We start from the raw sequence: 18,699 nt of genomic DNA, 5'->3' as shown, positions 1-18,699 counted from the left end.
AGGAGTCATTCTGAACATGGAAAAAAATCTCCTCTCATGCCACGGTGGTGATTAGTGGTCTCTCTTTTCAGAAACCTTACAACCAGAAGTGTTCTTTCAGCTGTAATGCAGAGCTAGGCTGAAAACCAAGCAGTCCAGAGAGCTTCTGTACAGGAGGAAAGAACTGGTGTAAATTCAGAAAGGCTCTCTTGGAGTGGCAAAGAAGAGTTTTTACTCAGGTATCTTTGTAGTACGGCAGCAATTGCCATTCCTACTCTTTTGTATGTCACCTCTTTGATTTAGTTCGGAGTTCACCACGTAACTGCTTTAATCACAAGTGATGAATAAGAAGCACAGCTCGGCCATTTCAAAAAGAGACACTTGTCAAAGGAAATAAAAAAAAATTATCAATGAATGAGGATGAACTTTCAAAAAACACCATATGTAAACTAAAATACAAAACAACACAACTCAAGGAAGGCTATGGAAACTTTTTGAATAGCACTGTTCTTGTTTAAATGGACACTTCACTCTTCCCAGGAAGTACTATATTGTATCAGTATTGCAAGATGACAGCATAGGCTATACTCATTATTGCTCAGTGTTTATAAGCTACTTTGAAAACTAATAGTGCCATTACCTATAAACTACACTTGATATTGTGCTTCAAAAACTCTTCCACAAATTGTGCAGTATTTGGCTGTTTATAACACTGTAGAAGAATAATTATGCGTAACTTAACAGGCTGCCCACAGTGTAAGTAAGATCAGCTCCTTAACAGGCTTAACTCATGTACTGGCTTCTTCATAGAATCATAGAATCACTGAGGTTGGAAAAGACCTCTAAGATCATCGAGTCCAACCAGCAACCCAACACCACCATGCCCACTAAACCATGTCCCTAAGCACCGCATCTACACGTCTTTTAAATAGCTCCAGGGATGGGGACTCCACCACTTCCCTGGGCAGCCTCTTCCAATGTTTCACCACTCTTTCAGTAAAGACATTTTTCCTCACGTCCAATCTAAACCTCCCCTGCCGCAACTTGAGGCCATTTCCTCTCGTCCTATTGCTACTTCCTTGGGAGAAGAGACCCACACCCACCTCGCTACAACCTCCTTTCAGGTAGTTGTAGAGAGCGATGAGGTCTCCCCTCAGCCTCCTTTTCTCCAGGCTGAACAGCCCCAGTTCCCCCAGCCGCTCCTCAGAAGACTTGTTCTCCAGACCCCTCACCAGCCTCGTTGCCCTTCTCTGGACACGCTCCACAACCTCGATGTCCTTCTTGTAGTGAGGGGCCCAAAACTGAACACAGTATTCGAGGTGCAGCCTCACCAGTGCCGAGTACAGGGGCACGATCACTTCCCTACTCCTGCTGGCCACACTATTTCTGATACAGGCCAGGATGCCATGGGCCTTCTTGGCCGCCTGGGCACACTGCCGGCTCATGTTCAGACGGCTGTCAACCAGCACCCCGAGGTCCTTTTCCGCCAGGCAGCTTTCCAGCCACTCTTCCCCAAGCCTGTAGCGCTGCGTGGGGTTGTTGTGGCCGAAGTGCAGGACCCGGCACTTGGCCTTGTTGAACCTCATACAGTTGGCCTCGGCCCATCGATCCAGCCTGTCCAGGTCCCTCTGCAGAGCCTTCCTACCCTCGAGCAGATCAACACTCCCACCCAACTTGGTGTCGTCTGCAAACTTACTGAGGGTACACTCAATCCCCTCATCCAGATCATCGATAAAGATATTGAACAAGACCGGCCCCAGTACTGAGCCCTGGGGAACACCGCTCGTGACCGGCCGCCAACTGGATTGAACTCCATTCACCACAACTCTCTGGGCCCGGCCGTCCAGCCAGTTTTTGACCCAGCGAAGAGTACACCTGTCTAAGCCGTGAGCCGCCAGCTTCTCTAGGAGAATGCTGTGGGAGACGGTGTCAAAGGCCTTTTTAGATTAGCTTTAATGTTGCACATTAATGAATATGGTTTTAAAAAGAAAGAGTACTAACCCTGTAGAGAGGGTGGCATTTGTCCTTGAAACATGGTGCCAAACGAGCGTAGATCTGTAGGCTATAGTAATAACTTGCCAGCTGGAGAGATAACGCAGAATGTAATTGCTTTTCAAAGCATTTGTTGGCATCTACCACCTAGGAGAAAGACAGCATTGATTTATATGAAAGAATTAGCAAGCATACAACATTAACTTTCTAAAGCACAAACTTTCTAAAAAGCTACTTGCTGTGATTTAGAAATAGCTCTATGTTTTTCTGGCACAGAAGTAAATCAGTAACCCCCCCCCACACACACAAAGACAATTCTACATTATGACGTTTTTCCCGCCTTGCACAAATACCTAACCAAAATGATTTTCCAACCAGAGTTTTGCTGCTTCTATACCACAAAGTTATTATCTATATTTCTGAGCTACATTAGAACTGTCAGTCAGGTGGCCCAACTACTATTTTAAATTAGAAAGTGTGTCTCTTTGCCAGTGCCACACTCATAAGCCAGTCCAACGGCATTTGTTCAGTTTTCTTTAAATGTACCAGCCCAGTCTATAAAAATGTGTATTTAAATAAATTCAAAGACTTAGATTTTAAAACCCTAAGGAAATTACATTTTCTTATGGAATTTTGAAATGCTATGTCTTTGTTGGCAAAAACATACAAACAACATCACTATCAACATACCTGCGGCAGGGCAAGTAGATAGGCAAGAGACAAGGCCATATCATTTGGTAACGCATCATTTGCCAGTTGTAGCAGAACTGCAACATATAGGGAGAGGAAATAAAGTTTTGATTACTGACCCATCTAGCCTTGACAGTTAGCAAATGAAATGTTTTCAGTGTAAATATATTTTATTAGACACTAGCTTGAAGCACTCTATATGTACTTAATTAAACACTTACCAGTGCAATCCAAAAACAGGTAATTCATAATTAAACTGCAGCACAGCTTTACCTTGACTTCCAGGCAAAGCGTTTGATGTATTAACCAAACAAGAATGAGACTATGCAGTAACAGATGCTAAACAAAGCCACTAAAATATCACCTGTACTGATTTACAAGTAAATCTTTTGCTTGTAAAATCAAGGCAGCAATGTAATGTTGTACGCATTCGAAGATACCAACAAGAGTAACAGTATAAAATGTCTTCTCTTCAAGCCTGAGCTCTAATTCACTTATCACTGAACAAAACAAAGCATATTAAAAACTGGTCTTAATTAAAAAAAAAAAAAATAAAATAAGCTGTGAGTCTCATATGAATTTTAAGTAAGATCAGTGAAACACCAAAACCAGGTCCTGCCACATACTGTAAACACAAATATCAGCACAATGACATAGTCAAAAATTAATACATTGAAGAATAATTATTCTGATTATAAAAAGATAAGCTTCGGGTAAAACTGACACAAAAATTACCTGCTTTTCCTGCATTTTAGATACCAAACTTGGAATTTGTTTAAAAAAAAACACTACATTTTACATTACAGAAATGGGAGAACTAATACACAGACACGATGTCAGTGCCCAATATTTCTTAATTAGTAACAGGATCTCTCCTTCATGCAGTTATCTCCTTCTGTACTAAAGTCAAGCATCATTGTGGTTGCTACAAAAGTTCCAATGAACAATTACAGAATAACGATTCCCGTGATACACATAATACGCAGTTTTGGAGGTAGAGAATATAAATTATTAGTTCCAGGGAAAACTTCAAAACTCTTATGAAACCTGGACCAGAAATTGCATAAGGAATTGTAAGTACACCAAGAAAATAACATTACAGTTTCCTTTTTTTATAGATGTTATTTACTATTATTATTATTATTATTCAAATCAGTAGCAGCCATATTCCAGCAACTTAGCTCTCTTGTTTATTTTTATTTTAAGGAAGTCTCAAATACCTATATTCCCACCTTACACAAACTACTCTTCAGGGCATGCTGACAAGAAACCTGGTTTACACACACAGCCCCCTAATAAATTCTTTGTTCCAAAGAATAATTAAAGGCTTGAATGACCAATTACAATTTTCAGATTATCATTAATCTCCCATCAGCCAGAAGTCGATTTACATGCGGGCCCTCAGCCAGATACAAAATCCAAATTTCTATGTGACAAGTCGTCACAGAGGCTGTCTACATGGCAATATGCACACTTACTGCAAGTACAAGCCTGTCCAACAGCACCTATACTTTATGCATCAAGTAACTTTTACCAATAGTTTCTTGCTGCTGACACCTTGTTTCTGTGTTGTGGTTTAACCCAGCAGGTAGCTGAACACCACACAGCCATTCACTCGCTCCCCCTGCTACCAGTGGGATGGGGGACAGAGTCAGGGGGAAAAAAAAAGTAAGATTCATAGGTTAAGATAAAGACAGTTTAATAGGACAGAAAATGAAGGGAAAATAATAGTTTTATTACTAATACTACTACTACTACTACTACTACTAATAATAATAATAATAATAATAATAATACACAAAGCAAGTGATGCACAATGCAATTGCTCACCACCCGCCGACCAATGCCCAGCCAGTCCCTGAGCAGTGGCCCCCCCCGGCCAGCTTTCCCCAGTTGATGTACTGAGCATGACGTCACATGGTATGGAATGTCCCTTTGGCCAGTTGGGGTCAGTTGTCCTGGCTGTGCCCCCTCCCAGATTCTTGTGCACCTTCAGCCTTCTCAGTTGGTAGAGCATGGGAAGCTGAAAAGTCCTTGGCTAGTGTAAGCACTGCTTAGCGACAGCTAAAACATCGGTGTGTTATCAACATTATTCTCATCCTAAATCCAAAACACAGCACTGTACCAGCTACTAGGAAGAAAACCAACTCTACCCCAGCTGAAACCAGGACAGTATCCACCCCTTATTCTCTACCATCTATGTCATGCCCAGGTCCCACACTTTCCAATACATCCCAATTAATCACCACCACTTTTCCTGTCTCTTCATATATATATATACACACACACAGATACCATTCCCTTAATCTATGGGCCATCCCTCTAAAATGTTCGTTGAGTTCATTTAGTCCATGACTTTGGGCTCCATCTGTCATAACAGTCCTTCAGGGCAGGAGAGATGGTGTGTGGTGTTGGATTGTTGCATGCTGAAGCCAGTTTTGGTCCCATCACCACTGCACTTGTCAGGTTCTATCACCACTGCACTTTACTCGGTTGCAAAGTTCGTCCTCCATTAACCTAGGTGATTCTTACTGTAATACCATTGATATGGTATACAGCCACCACAGAAGTGATGATATACAGTATTATATAGCAATTAACATCATATAATTCAAATCATTGGTTATTCTCACCCAAAATCAAATCCCCTTGAGGTACATATCAGACTTCCCCATCCTCCCGCATCACCCACCAAGTGCACCCAGGTCCTTGAGCAAAAGCAATCCTACAAATGGGTTTGCCTTTGCCCAAGGCAGGAATAACCCAGACTGTCTTCCCCACCATATATTTTACATGTACTACAGGGACTTTATTCCCATCTACAGTACGTAAAAGTTCTGACTGGGCAGGGCCGGCTCCATTGGCAGATCCCCGAGTGTTGACTAACCAGGTGGCCTTTGCTAAATGTGTATCCCAATGTTTGAACGTCCCACCACCCATTGCTCTCAGCGTAGTCTTTCACAGTCCATTGTATCGTTCAATTTTCCCAGAGGCTGGTGCATGATAGGGGATGTGATACACCCACTCAATGCCGTGCTCTTTGGCCCAGGTGTCTATGAGGTTGTTTCGGAAATGAGTCCCGTTGTCTGACTCAATTCTTTCTGCGGTCCCATGTCACCATAGGACTTGCTTTTCAAGGCCCAGGATAGTGCTCCGGGCAGTGGCATGGGGCATGGGATATGTTTCCAGCCACCCGGTGGTTGCCTCCACCATTGTAAGCACGTGGCGCTTGCCTTGGCGCGTTTGTGGCAGTGTGATATAATCGATCTGCCAGGCCTCCCCATAGTTATATTTCAACCATCGTCCTCCATACCACAGAGGCTTTAACTGCTTGGCTTGCTTGATCGCAGCGCATGTTTCCCATTCATGGATAACCTGTGCAATAGTGTCCATGGTCAAGTCCACCCCTTGATCACAAGCCCATCTGTATGTTGCATCTCTTCCTTGATGGCCTGAGGTGTCATGGGCCCATCCAAGCTATAAATAACTCACCCTTATGTTGCCAGTCCACATCCACCTGAGCCGCTTCAATCTCAGCAGCCTGATCCACCTCCTGCTTGTTTTGATGTTCTTCAGTGGCCCCACTCTTAGGTACGCGAGCATCTACGTGATGGACTTCTACAACCAGGTTCTCCACCTGGGCAGCAATATCTTGCCACAATGCAGCAGCCCAGATGGGTTTGCCTCTGCGCTGCCAGTCGCTCTGCTTCCATTGCTGCAACCACCCCCACAGGGCATTTGCCACCAGCCATGAGTCAGTATAGAGATAGAGCACTGGCCACTTTTCTCATTCAGCAACATCCACAGCCAGCTGGATGGCTTTCACCTCTGCAAACTGACTCGATTCACCTTCTCCTTCAGCAGTTCCTACAACTTGTCGCATAGGACTTCACACGGCAGCGTTCCACCTCCGATGCTTTCCCACAAGACGACAGAACCCGTCAGTGAACAGGGCATATTGCTTCTCATTTTCTGGTAGTTTATTATACAGTGGGGCCTCTTCAGCACGCATCACCTTCTCCTCTGGTGAGATTCCAAAACCTTTACCCTCTGGCCAGTCCACGATCACTTCCAGGATTCCTGGGTGACTGGGGTTTCCTGTTCAAGCCCATTGTGTGATCAGTGCGACCCACTTACTCCACGCAGCATCACTTGCATGATGTGTACAGGGGACCCTCCCTCTAAACATCCAGCCTAGCACCGGCAGTCGTGGTGCCAGGAGGAGCTGTGCTTCAAGTACCAACCACTTCCGAAGTGGCTCAAACCCCTTCACGTGCTGCCGATATCTCTTTCAGTTGGAGTATAGTGGGCCTCGGATCCTCTGTATCCCCGACTCCAAAACCCTAGGGGTCGACCTCGAGTCTCCCCTGGTGCTTTCTGCCGGAGGCTCCAGGTAGGGCCATTCTCCCCGGCTGCGGTGGAGAGCACATTTTTTACATCTTGTCCTGCTCAGACTGGCCCCAGGGCTACTGCATGAACTATCTCCTCTTTAATTTCTTCAAAGGGTTGTCGTTGCTCAGGGGCCCACTTCAAATCGTTCTTCTTCCGGGTCACTTGGTAGAGAAGGTTTACAATCAGACTGTAATTTGGAATATGCATTCTCCAAAAACCCCTAGGAAGGCTTGTGTTTCCTTTTTGCTAGTTGGTGGAGACATGGCTGTTGTTTTGTTGATCACATCCATTGGGATCTGACGACGTCCATCTTGCCATTTTATTCCTAAAAACTGGATCTCCTGTGCAGGTCCCTTGACCTTACTTTGTTTTATGGCAAAACCGGCCTTCAGCAGGATTTGGACTATTTCCTTCCCTTTCTCAAAAACCTCTCCTGCTGTGTTGCCCCACACAATGATATCATCAATGTATTGCAGGTGTTCTGGAGCTCCACCCTGTTCCAGTGCAGTCTGGATCAGTCCATGGCAAATGTTGGGGCTGTGTTTCCACCCCTGGGGCAGTCGGTTCCAGGTGTACTGGACGCCCCTCCAAGGGAAAGCAAACTGTGGCCTGCACTCTGCTGCCAAAGGGATTGAGAAGAACGCATTAGCAATATCAATTGTGGCATACCACTTGGCTGCCTTTGACTCCAGTTCGGATTGAAGTTCTAGCATGTCTGGCACAGCAGCACTCAGCGGTGGTGACTTTGTTCAGGCCACAATAGTCTACTGTCAAGTCTCCAAACTCCAGTAGACTTCCGCACTGGCCATATGGGACTGTTAAAGGGTGAACGAGTCTTGCTGATCACTCCTTGGCTCTCCAGTCAATGAATCAGCTTATGGCAGCTACTGTTCTTTGACCCTCAGCAAACCCACAACAGAAGGGTCCTCCGAGAGAGCAGGCAAGGTGGACAGCTGTTTAATTTCCTCCATCTCCAAGGCAGCTGTACCAAAAGCCCACCGGTACCCTTGTGGGTCCTTGAAATACCCTCTCCTGAGGTAGTCTATGCCAAGGATGCACGCAGCCTCTGGGCCAGTCACAATGGGGTGCTTCTGTCACTCATTCCCAGTTAGGCTCACTTCGGCTTCCAGTACAATTAGCTGTTGGGATCCCCCCGTCACCCCAGAAATACAGATGGGTTCTGCCCCTATAGAGCTTGATGACATTAGGGTACACTGTGCACTGGTGTCCACTAGAGCCTTATACTCCTGTGGGTCTGATGTGCCAGGCCACCGTATCCACACAGTCCAGCAAATCCAGTTGTCCCTTTCCTCCACCTGGCTGGAGGCAGGGCCCCTCTAGTCCTCGTCATAGTATTCGTTACTCACTTCTTGTAATTACGAGTCAGAAGTCCCTTCATTAAGATCAGAAGTGAGATCAGCCCTTCTACTCTGTCTGGGAAACTGCCCGCTGGAAACTGGAGCAGCAACTTTCCTGGAAGAACCCCCTTTTATGATTGTTTTTCCTCGCAACTCGTGTACCCATGCCCCTAGGGCTGCAGTAGGTTTTCCATCCCACTTCCGCATTGTCCTCTCCGTGGTCACACAGGTAAAACCATAGGGTGCCCCGTGGTGTGTACCCTTTATATCCTCTCTTGAGCAAAAGAACACTGACTCCTAATAGCTGAAACACTCGTCCACACAGGTAGAGAGTAGGACATATCCTCTTTGAGTTGCTGGACCTTCTGGGACGGTTTCCCCACAGCCAAGATGAGGGAGGAAGAGAGACTTCCTTCGTATTGCCGGAGGTGGCCAGCCAATTCATCCACCGTTTGTTCCTCTCCATTTTTCCAGGTCATTACTGCCAATGAGTTGGCATACGATGATGGTGCGCTCCATATAAACTTCTGCCACATGGGTCGCGTGCACTTGACTTCATCTGTATCTTTGGATAACTGCTCGTTGTTCAGGTCACCATAAATCACCTCCAGCATGGCTAATTCCCTCAGGTACTGGATACCCTTCTCCATGGTGGTCCACTTGACTGGGTGACACATAACATCTTCCTTGAAGGAATACCTTGCCTTCACGCCTGACAAGAGTCGCCTCCAGAGGCTGAGGACTTGTGCCCCTTTTTCAATTGCTTTGTCAATGCCCCCTTCCCTGGAAAGTGATCCCAGCTGCTTGGCTTCCCTACCCTCTAATTCCAGGCTACTGGCCCCATTATCCCAGCATCGGAGCAGCCAGGTGACAATGTGCTCACCTGGACAACGGCTGAAATCTTTTCATGTATCTCACAGCTCACTCAGGGATAGGGATTGGGTGATTTCCATCTCATTTACAAGTTCTTCCTCTTCCTCCTTCTGTTCTTGTGATGGCCCTGCATTTTCATCATCCCTTACTAAATAAGCTGACTTTGCTCCCAAGATTTTTTTCTTGTGTATAGGAGTGACTGATACCAGCATGGGTTGGTTCTTTGGTTCAGCCACAGTGCTTGTCACTGGGGTTGGAGTAGCCACAGTGCTTGTCATTTTGTCATCAGATCCAGAGACCTTCTCTTCCCCTTGAGGGTACTGAATAGTGTTGAACAGGGATCGGTAGGCATGGGCCAGGCCCCAGCACGTTGCAGTGATCTGTGTCTCTGTGGAGTTGCCAGGGTGACAGCATACTTTGTCCAAATACTTTACCAGTTTTTCAGGATTCTGCACTTGTTCAGGGGTGAAGTTTCAAAACACTGGAGGTGCCCACTGTCCTAGTTACTCGCCCATACTATCCCACACACCCTGCCACTCATAACTATCCAGCCTTGGGGCAGAGGCAGATCTCTGGGAGGTATTCTTGAATAGTTGTTTAACCTTAAACAAGACCTGAAACACATCAGGTTGAATCCAACACATTCAAGAGTAGGAGCAACAGTAACACGCTGGTTTGATCATACCAAGGATATTCAAAATTCTCAAGACCTATTGTAACTAGCCTGGAGGAGAAGGGGCAGGTGAACGAAGGTGTCTCCCCTGTAAAGTGGCTCTCTGAGGAGAAAAGTTAAAAGAGTAATTATTAATAGTTTGAGAGATGGCTCCCAAATTACGGAGATGACGGCAATGCGGAGTACAAATACCAGATTAGTCTCACGGCCAACCATGTTATCATATCATAAGCCAGTGTTACACAGTACAGCAAAATGATAACCTTAATCCAGCCCCCAGAGCAGATAAACAGCACAACAGGGAACATATACAGCAAGTAAGGTGTTGCATAACACAACTCTGAGAACAAGCACGACAACTTTGAGAGTAAATTAATCAACATTGTGACCAACGACTATTAATCTGATAATGAATGCTTGTAACAAATTTGTTCTAACGCGCTCTCGTCAGATTTGACATTATCTCAACCCATCGAGCTCCATGTTGGACACCAACAGGACTGTTGTGGTTTAACCCGGCAGGCAGCTAAACACCACACAGCCGTTCCCCATCCCACTGGTAGCAGGGGGAGTGAGCGGAGAGAATTGGGGCGGGGGGCAAAGTAAGATTCATAGGTTGAAATAAAGACAGTTTAATAGGACAGAAAATGAAGGGAAAATAATAATAATAGTAATAATGATGATGATAAAAGAATATACAAAGCAAGTGATGCACAATGCAATTGCTCACCACCCGCCGACCAATGCCCAGCCAGTCCCCGAGCAGCGGCCCCCCCAGCCAGCTTTCCCCCAGTTGATGTACTGAGCATGACGTCCCATGGTATGGAATGTCCCTTTGGCCAGTTGGGGTCAGCTGTCCTGGCTGTGCCCCCTCCCAGCTTCTTGTGCACCTCCAGCCTTCTCAGTCGGTAGAGCATGGGAAGCTAAAAAGTCCCTGACTAGCGTAAGCACTACCTAGCAACAACTAGAACATCGGTGTGTTATCAACATTATTCTCATCCTAAATCCAAAACACAGCACTGTACCAGCTCCTAGGAAGAAAATTAACTCTATCCCAGCCGAAACCAGGACATTCTGCTACATTCAAAATAACCTGTATGATGTCCAAGCAAAGATAATGGGACTCTAGAAATATCTAATATTAAAATCCTGATTAATTAGTTAGCAAAGTTGGTATTTCCTACTCTGAGCACAAGCGAAGTTACTTTATATATTCTTACAAACACCTCCAGTTGAACAGAAAAAACTGGGAGGAGGAAAAGAAGAATTTGGGCTCTGCCCTCTTCTCCCTTTCTCTGGAAAATTGATGATTGCAGAGCCTCGGAAATGCATAATAAATTGTGGGTTCTCTTCCAGCTTCACATCCCCAACATGACAACTGCCACACAAACAAAAATTTGTCTTCACCCTTCAGATAGCAATCATGACAAAGAACATAGCACCAATAAAATGCCAGAAAACAATATGATTTTATTCGTACTCTTGCATGAAGCTCAACACTAAGACATCCCAGTTGCCAGAATGTACTTAAGAAGAAAGACCTGCCTCCATTGTTATCCACTCTGACAAAAAAGAAAATCCCCTGTACTGATTCAATAAATATAAATTCTCTGTGTGCTTGTGTGGAAATATGTGTTCATGTATCCATATATAGATGCCTCCTTTACATATACACAAACACATGTCTATACTCAAAAAGCTAATTTCATACAGCTTTATGCCTCCCAGTGAAGCCCTACGGGAATTCTCTGATGTCTAACAGGGCTGAGTTCAAATCACAGGCTACGGACATTAGCAGGATGCCATTCTGTCCTCTCATACATCTTCACAAAATTTAGAGGAACTTAGTATCATTTCAGACCACTGCCAAATTTGAAATTTGCCAAAGTGATTAAACATCACAGGGTTGGCAAACCAGGAAGGACAGTCAGTGACAAGCAAAGAGCCAATGCTGCTGTCCCACAAGCAGTATTTCCTTAGGAAACACAAAAAAATTTTGATTTTATGAATAATTTTTATTTCCTGTGTGGGTCTTTATGCCACAAGCAAGGCAAAGTAGGGAAGAAAATGGTTTATTTGTGAAAACTGGAATTTATCAATACCTAGGAAGTTTCAACTCTTTTTCCATGTTTTTTTTTCTCTGAAAAAAATGCAAAAACGGCTTCAAGTCTTCAGCTGTTCATTTAGCATGTGATAAAATCTCACTAAACTTGAAAGTATATTGCAGTTTAATAGCCATATCTGCAAGCAATTACAAAATCATGGAAAACATTAAGCTATTCTTTGTTCTAAAACTCCTGAGGATTAATAGGTATGGCTGACTTTCTTGGGTTTACTTTTGAGTTTAGTACCTAATCCGGTTACAACAAAATGCAGCCATCAATTGCAGTAAGATCTCATCTTCAGCCTCCCATCAAATCCCTAAGGGCTATGGAGAAAGACAATTAAACAGAGATGTACAACACTACCTCAGTCACGCTAAGTCTGGATGCACTATAACAGCACAACTGAAGAAAGAGCGTTTTACTGGACCCAAAGTGATGGGTGTTACCACTTCATGCAAAAATGCCCAGTCTACCACCTACATCCAGATAGAAAGGACAAGAGAAGTCCAAGTCCAAGGCTTGTGACCCTACCAAATCCACAAAAGAAACAGCAAACATTATCTTGAGTTTTATCATGAACGTTGCCTCTGGGGAAAGTGTTTAGCCATTCCCTCCCACCTGGAGCATGACACTACTATAGTAATAGAAACAGCTTGATGCATACTTCAACTTCTCCTAAGACAGTGTGCTAAGTCCAACTAGGGTTTCTTTGCTAAACTGCATCTTCTTCCAGGTTTGTCGATTCTTCTAACGGAGCTGAAACCTGCTGCTGTAGCTGTCCTAGAAGACAGCTAGAAAGAAACAAATGGGATTCAAACTTGTCAGCAAAATCAAATGAAATCTGCTATGTTTATTAGTTTATCTATATTAGTTACTAGTATAGTAGCTAATAATTCATATTAGCATTCAAGTTTCATATGGCAAAAATCCTCCCAAAACCTTGGAGTAAGCCTGAAAATATGGGAAAAACACAGAATAATAAATGGGGTTCATATCTGCGTGATTTTTTTATTTGAAATTTTGTCAGTGTGGTATTAATATGCACATCTTCAAGCTCCACAATCCTAAAAGTGTTAACTGATCATAAGGACTTCTATGGGAATTGATAAAGCAAAGCATCAAGAAGGGGGAAGCGGTGGGATCCAATACTATTAATCCAGGGCTAAATGCATTACAATTAGCAAATTACCAATCCCTTCATTTACAGAAAGCTATGTTACACTATATGCAAGAACGCTGTCTATTGACTACCAAAAGGTGTCACACAGCAGGACTGCTGAGTGCAGAATAGATACAGCTCAGTTTTCCAGAGGAAAACACAGAACTCTCAGTTCCATAGCACAGTTGGAGAGACTCGTAAGTGAAATTCAGACTGACTGTAGAATAAAGTGGTGGAACAGAAGTATTAAAATTATAAAAACAGTAGTCTGCACACTTAAGAGGAGGAAGATAAAAGCTCAAAAACTAAAGCTGGAATCTAAAATTTTTCTTCTTCAAGCAAAAGTTGCCACAACTGAAATTTCCATCTCAAAGGCAGTCACTGAATTGTAAACAACCAGTTCCAATTACTCAAGTTGGAGCAGGAAGTATTACCAAAGATCTGCCAACTAACATCATTTGCCCTAAGAAAGCAATGAATACTTCTTAATCCTTGCCTCCCCCTCCTTTAAGACACAGGCATCAGAGCTAGAAGCCTATGGGCTTTCAAGCATGCAAGGAAAGAGATCAAGTACTGATTTAAAACTATTTTTGCATTAAGAGAGCATGAAAGGAACAAAATGTGAATACATCCCTATTTATACAAGCTGTTGCTGACCTTTTCTAATTCACAATGTTGTTATATTACAACTGTATAAGTTATCTGCAGATATATCACATATCTCAAACTACTGAATCGTATACTTGTAAGACAAATATGCTGGTTTTCACTAAACAATTGAAATAAAACTGTGTGGCTTATGAAGAAAGTCTCACTTGAAACCTCTCATATTGCAAGTAATTTAATATACTCATTTTTCATGGCAGAACTTACCACGGAGTAAAATACAATACAGATATCTTCCTTCAAAAGACACTAACAGCATGTAAATATTTAAACAGCTCATTTCTTAAACCAGCAGGAGACAGCCAAAAGTAAAGACAAACAATCATAGGTGGTTTCGTGTGGTTTGTTGGTTTTGTTTTGTTTTTTAAGTGAAACTTTCAGTTAACAAATTATTAAGTATAACTTGTAAAATGTAGACATTTCAGAAGACGACTAAAAGTTCTAATGATTCCAGAAGCTGCAGTTAAGCATTAATTAGCAAACAAAATACTGTAATGACCCTGCAATACTGAAAGCTGTATACACAATGGCACAGAATCTGAACAAGTGAATACACAGGCATACATACAATTAACATTAACACTGGGTTGCAAATTTCCATTAAAATATCTGTACGTGGTAGGATTCAGGAAGCCTTCAACAATTTTTCCCCCCACAACATTCATATCTTTGTCAGCCCCTAAATATCAGTTTCTGCTTATTTAGAGCCAACATTCAGATTTGTAGTCCTTACTGAGCAACTCCTTTTAAAAATACCACTTCTCTTGAAAACCCTGCAGCTAATTCTATCAAGACTACTTACCAACAAAAGATGTTGAACTGGATCACAATTCATACAAAATACCCAGACACTACTTCCAATCGTTGTGTGCAATTCTCCATATTTAAACCCATCCACAGATTCTCCTATATTTACTATACATAGTACATACAAGAGTGAATATACGTATACCCATACCTTCTGTAGTTGGAAGTAGGTCTTTTTCTTCACTCTTTGTTTCTGTCAGTTTCTCTGTTCTCAGCAATACTTCTGCAAAGCTTTCCAAAGAATTGTTCTGGTACATGCCATAGCTGATTTCAGACTGGAAGTAAAATAAGATAACTGACACATGCACACTACACCCTGCAGTTATATTTAGCTCACTTGCATCAGATGCAATTATCTACCTCAGCTCCTGCATTCGCTTTCCTTTCTGTTCAATTCTGGATTTTCTTCCTACTATTGCACAAAATCTCAAGTCGCACAAATAATCCAAAATCCATATTATTAATTATGAGAGCTCAACAAAAAACTAATACTTCAGAATTCTGTAACAGAAACTTACTTCTGCAACATATGGATCAGCAATTAGAGACTCATAAAACGGATGACAGCCTTGTTTTTCCACAGTGGCATTTTCTCCAGACCCACTTTTTAATACATCTTGGCCCTGGGAAAAATAAGATAGTTGAACGTAGTCATAAAAAAAGCTCATTAAAAAGTCTGTAACTGCTATTCAGAAGGGAAGCAACTGTAAATGAAAATATCATTGAATTCAGTGGGGAGAAAGACAGGAGTCATCTTACATAAACCAATGCTGAATGAGGTCCAGTATTCTTAAAAAAAAGAAAGAGAATCATGCGCAAAAGTAGTACCAGAGAAACTAGTATCATAAACATTAAAGAAAATCCACTGAAGTAGAGAAGGTAGAAAAGAGAAACTGAAAAGGAACAGCTTTGACTATGAAATGACAGTATTTAAAGAGGGGACTTCACTGTGCTTTCTTCCCCAAAGTTCTGAAGTTCTGCCAAATTTCAACTATGCTTTCTCACACTATTGTTAAAAAAGCAGGAGAAAACAGATTAGAAAACAAGAGAATGAAACGGCTTTAGACCCCTTCTTTCATTGGGATTTGCCTGCAAAAAATCCCTTGATGTCTCTAGTTCATTTATTGATTTGAGGTCTTCAGTTATCAGATACCTATAAAGGAGCCCAGCTTTTATACTAACATATCAGTGAACGTGTAAACATCTGCAGACACATTAGCAATCCCTTACATGTAGTGGTCGAAGATAAGTTAATGATCTCTTCCACCACTGTCCATCACTGACAGCATGCAGCATGGCTTTTGTAGTCATAGTTGTGTTAGACAACACCTTCATGGTTTTTGATGTCGTCCAGTACAACAAATCAGCAGACTGGCTAGAGGAGACGTTGGTTTCATCCTGTGAGCATATCCAACACACAACGGCAAGTGTTAGACTCATGCTTTAATTAGGCTAATGACCTAAAGTCAAACACATTAGCGATCAGGCACACTATGTTAATGACATATAAAAAATTTCAAATATGTTAAATTAAAGTAATTTAAGCAACAGCTGTCATAAAAACAAACCAAAGACAAGTTAAAAGTGGTTTAGAAGTTCCAATCTGAAGTGAGTAGTGTGATCAGTAGAACATTTTGCCCCTTATTCAACTATAACCTCTTGTTTCCACAGACACCAGCTGGTTTTAATTCCAAAATTTATAATGGTAATGTTTTACATAATTGTTGAATGCTTCTGTTAAAATAATGATCTCTACAAATGAGGAGATTGAGCAGGCTAAAATTGATCTTCAATAATTCAAGAAAGCTGATAGTAGAGACAATCTTGTATTTGTACAGAGGTAGGATTAATTAAGTCAAATTCTCAGTAGGGGAAATTGTGAAGAGATGTAAACATTCATCTCCACACCAAGTGAAAAAGTATCATCAAAATTTGAAATTCTGCAGTTGGCTCTTACAAGGTACCGAATATAGCAAACCTAAAAGACTTCAAAGAAGAATCAAGACCACAGCCTATTCTCAATCCCAAACTGCTTCTGCAATACATGCACATATACGACTACACATTATCCTGCAAAACATCTTCACTCAGTCTCAGTAAACTCACATGTAAGACAATTCTTAAAAGTACAAGACATGTTCCACAAATGGAGCTTTCTATACCAGCTCTTCCTCATGTAAAGAATTTAAATAATACCCAGAACATCCATGTTGGTTGATCTGTGCTCTTCCAGTCCTGAAAGGTTTGTGTTAATCGCATGCTTTACAAAGCTTACACATTAGACATAAATATATAATTAGCATGCTAATGTAAACACACTGTCTTCAGCAATAGAAAATATTAATGTTTTCCTCTGTACAGCAAACTTCAACAGTTTTATAGCCAATGTTTCTCCCTAACAACTCTATTATTTATTTACCCATACACTGAAGTGTATTGAAATAGAAAAATTCTACCTGTATAACTGAATGTGAGGTATTAGTTTACAACTTGCTAACTCTTCACAAAATTTCAGACATCAGACCAAAAGGATGCCAAGTTATGCTCAAGTGAATTATGTCCCACCATAACTTCAGTGACAAAACATGCTAGCTTCAATAACAGAATTTCACTGCAGACTAAGTTATTTTTAGTACCTTTTACTGTAGTATGCAGTAAATCACTGCCTCAAGCTGACCACTGAAGCAGCAGGTCCACCTTAAGTCCTTCTTTCCATTAAGGCTTCAGCATTTTTTTCACTCTTTTCTGAAATTATATTCTGCATTTCACAGATGCACCACTAATGAACTGACTGGCTAAACGGGAATTTTCAGCTCTTACTTCACCAAATTAAGAAAGAGCATGACAAGTACAAGAAGCCAGAATTTTTACTCCTCTGAAAAGTAAAAAGCAACAGAAAATCCTGGGTCTGGTGGCTTGGTGGGGTGGGGGAGAAATTCTTGTTTGTGTGGTTTTTAAATAAACCACTCTTGGTACTTAGTACAAAAGCTTTCTGTAATTTATTTTAAATGTTATATACAGAATACTAATTTCTCTCTCTGCCTCTATTTTCAAGCAGATGCTGCAGGACACCTAACTGATTCTTCATGGGGAATAAATAAAACAAAAGCAAAACAAATCAGAACCAGAAAAAAAAATCTTCCCCCCAAGTTCTCAACTGCATTTGAGCAAAACACCATTGGTTTTTTGTTTTTTTTTTAAATAAACCTCCTTCAGTAGTCTGAACACTAATGGGCTAACTTGTATGCTGGTGTGTATGCTTCTATAGCTCTACCGCCATCAGATAAACTCTATTGATTTTTTCTAAAAAGAATTTCAACTCTTACGAGTAATTACTCTTCTCTGCACAAATAAGAATTCTGTTTTCTGAAAAGCCATTCCTCTGTGTACCTGGAACAGCAACACTTTCAAGCTATAACTTCTTGCTATCCTGAATCAATCTCTCATAAAATTAATGATTTCTTAAAGATTGCTGGAGGTCTCATTTTAAGAAGACAACTTTAATTGTATCCTTTAATAGTATCATCAGGAGTAAGTTATAGTTTGGAGATTTCGAGGGGTGTTTGGGGGAAATTATTTTCTTGTTTTATTTCTTCCCGATATCCTTTATAAAGGTAAGCACTTCTGATTAAAAACAAAACAACAACTTATTAATCCTAAATTAGCAGCTTAAAAATTTGTATGAATCTAAATGGATATAAAAACAGTCAGCCAACAAATTCTGAAGTATCAAGATACTCTAAAATAACAGCTAAAATATTTTTTTATATATACATATGCTCATACATACACATATATACCATTCCAAACTGTCTAATGCAAGGATAAACAACAAAGCCAACTATTTTTTAAATAAGCCACAGAAGAGAGAGTAATAAATTAGAACAACTGCAACACAGATTTTTTTTTCTTTAATGCCAGTTAGTCAAGGCGCAAGGATCAAAACATGCAAAAACCATACACTGTATACACTTTATGCATTAAGAGTCATTATGCATTAAGATC

General features: G+C 41.6%; 1 protein-coding gene across 4 annotated transcripts in view; it reads right to left on the bottom strand.

The window, feature by feature from the left end:
* Window positions 1-18,699, bottom strand: part of NBAS (NBAS subunit of NRZ tethering complex) — a 214,384-nt gene that overhangs the window by 95,740 nt on the left and 99,945 nt on the right. For 3 of the 4 annotated variants that reach the window (XM_076332759.1, XM_076332760.1, XM_076332757.1), the window contains 5 exons: window positions 15,925-16,092; window positions 15,213-15,317; window positions 14,846-14,969; window positions 2,662-2,738; window positions 1,981-2,118 (listed from right to left, as the gene is read on the bottom strand). In XM_076332759.1, the coding sequence (XP_076188874.1) occupies window positions 1,981-2,118; window positions 2,662-2,738; window positions 14,846-14,969; window positions 15,213-15,317; window positions 15,925-16,092 (612 nt within the window). The remainder of the gene's footprint in view (window positions 1-1,980; window positions 2,119-2,661; window positions 2,739-14,845; window positions 14,970-15,212; window positions 15,318-15,924; window positions 16,093-18,699) is intronic. The other variant, XM_076332758.1, reaches the window with a different exon arrangement.

Source organism: Aptenodytes patagonicus, chromosome 3 (genome assembly GCF_965638725.1).
Source record: "Aptenodytes patagonicus chromosome 3, bAptPat1.pri.cur, whole genome shotgun sequence".
NCBI lineage: Eukaryota > Metazoa > Chordata > Aves > Sphenisciformes > Spheniscidae > Aptenodytes > Aptenodytes patagonicus.
The sequence above is the reverse complement of the archived record's forward strand: the minus strand, read 5'-3'. Positions and strand labels throughout refer to the sequence as shown.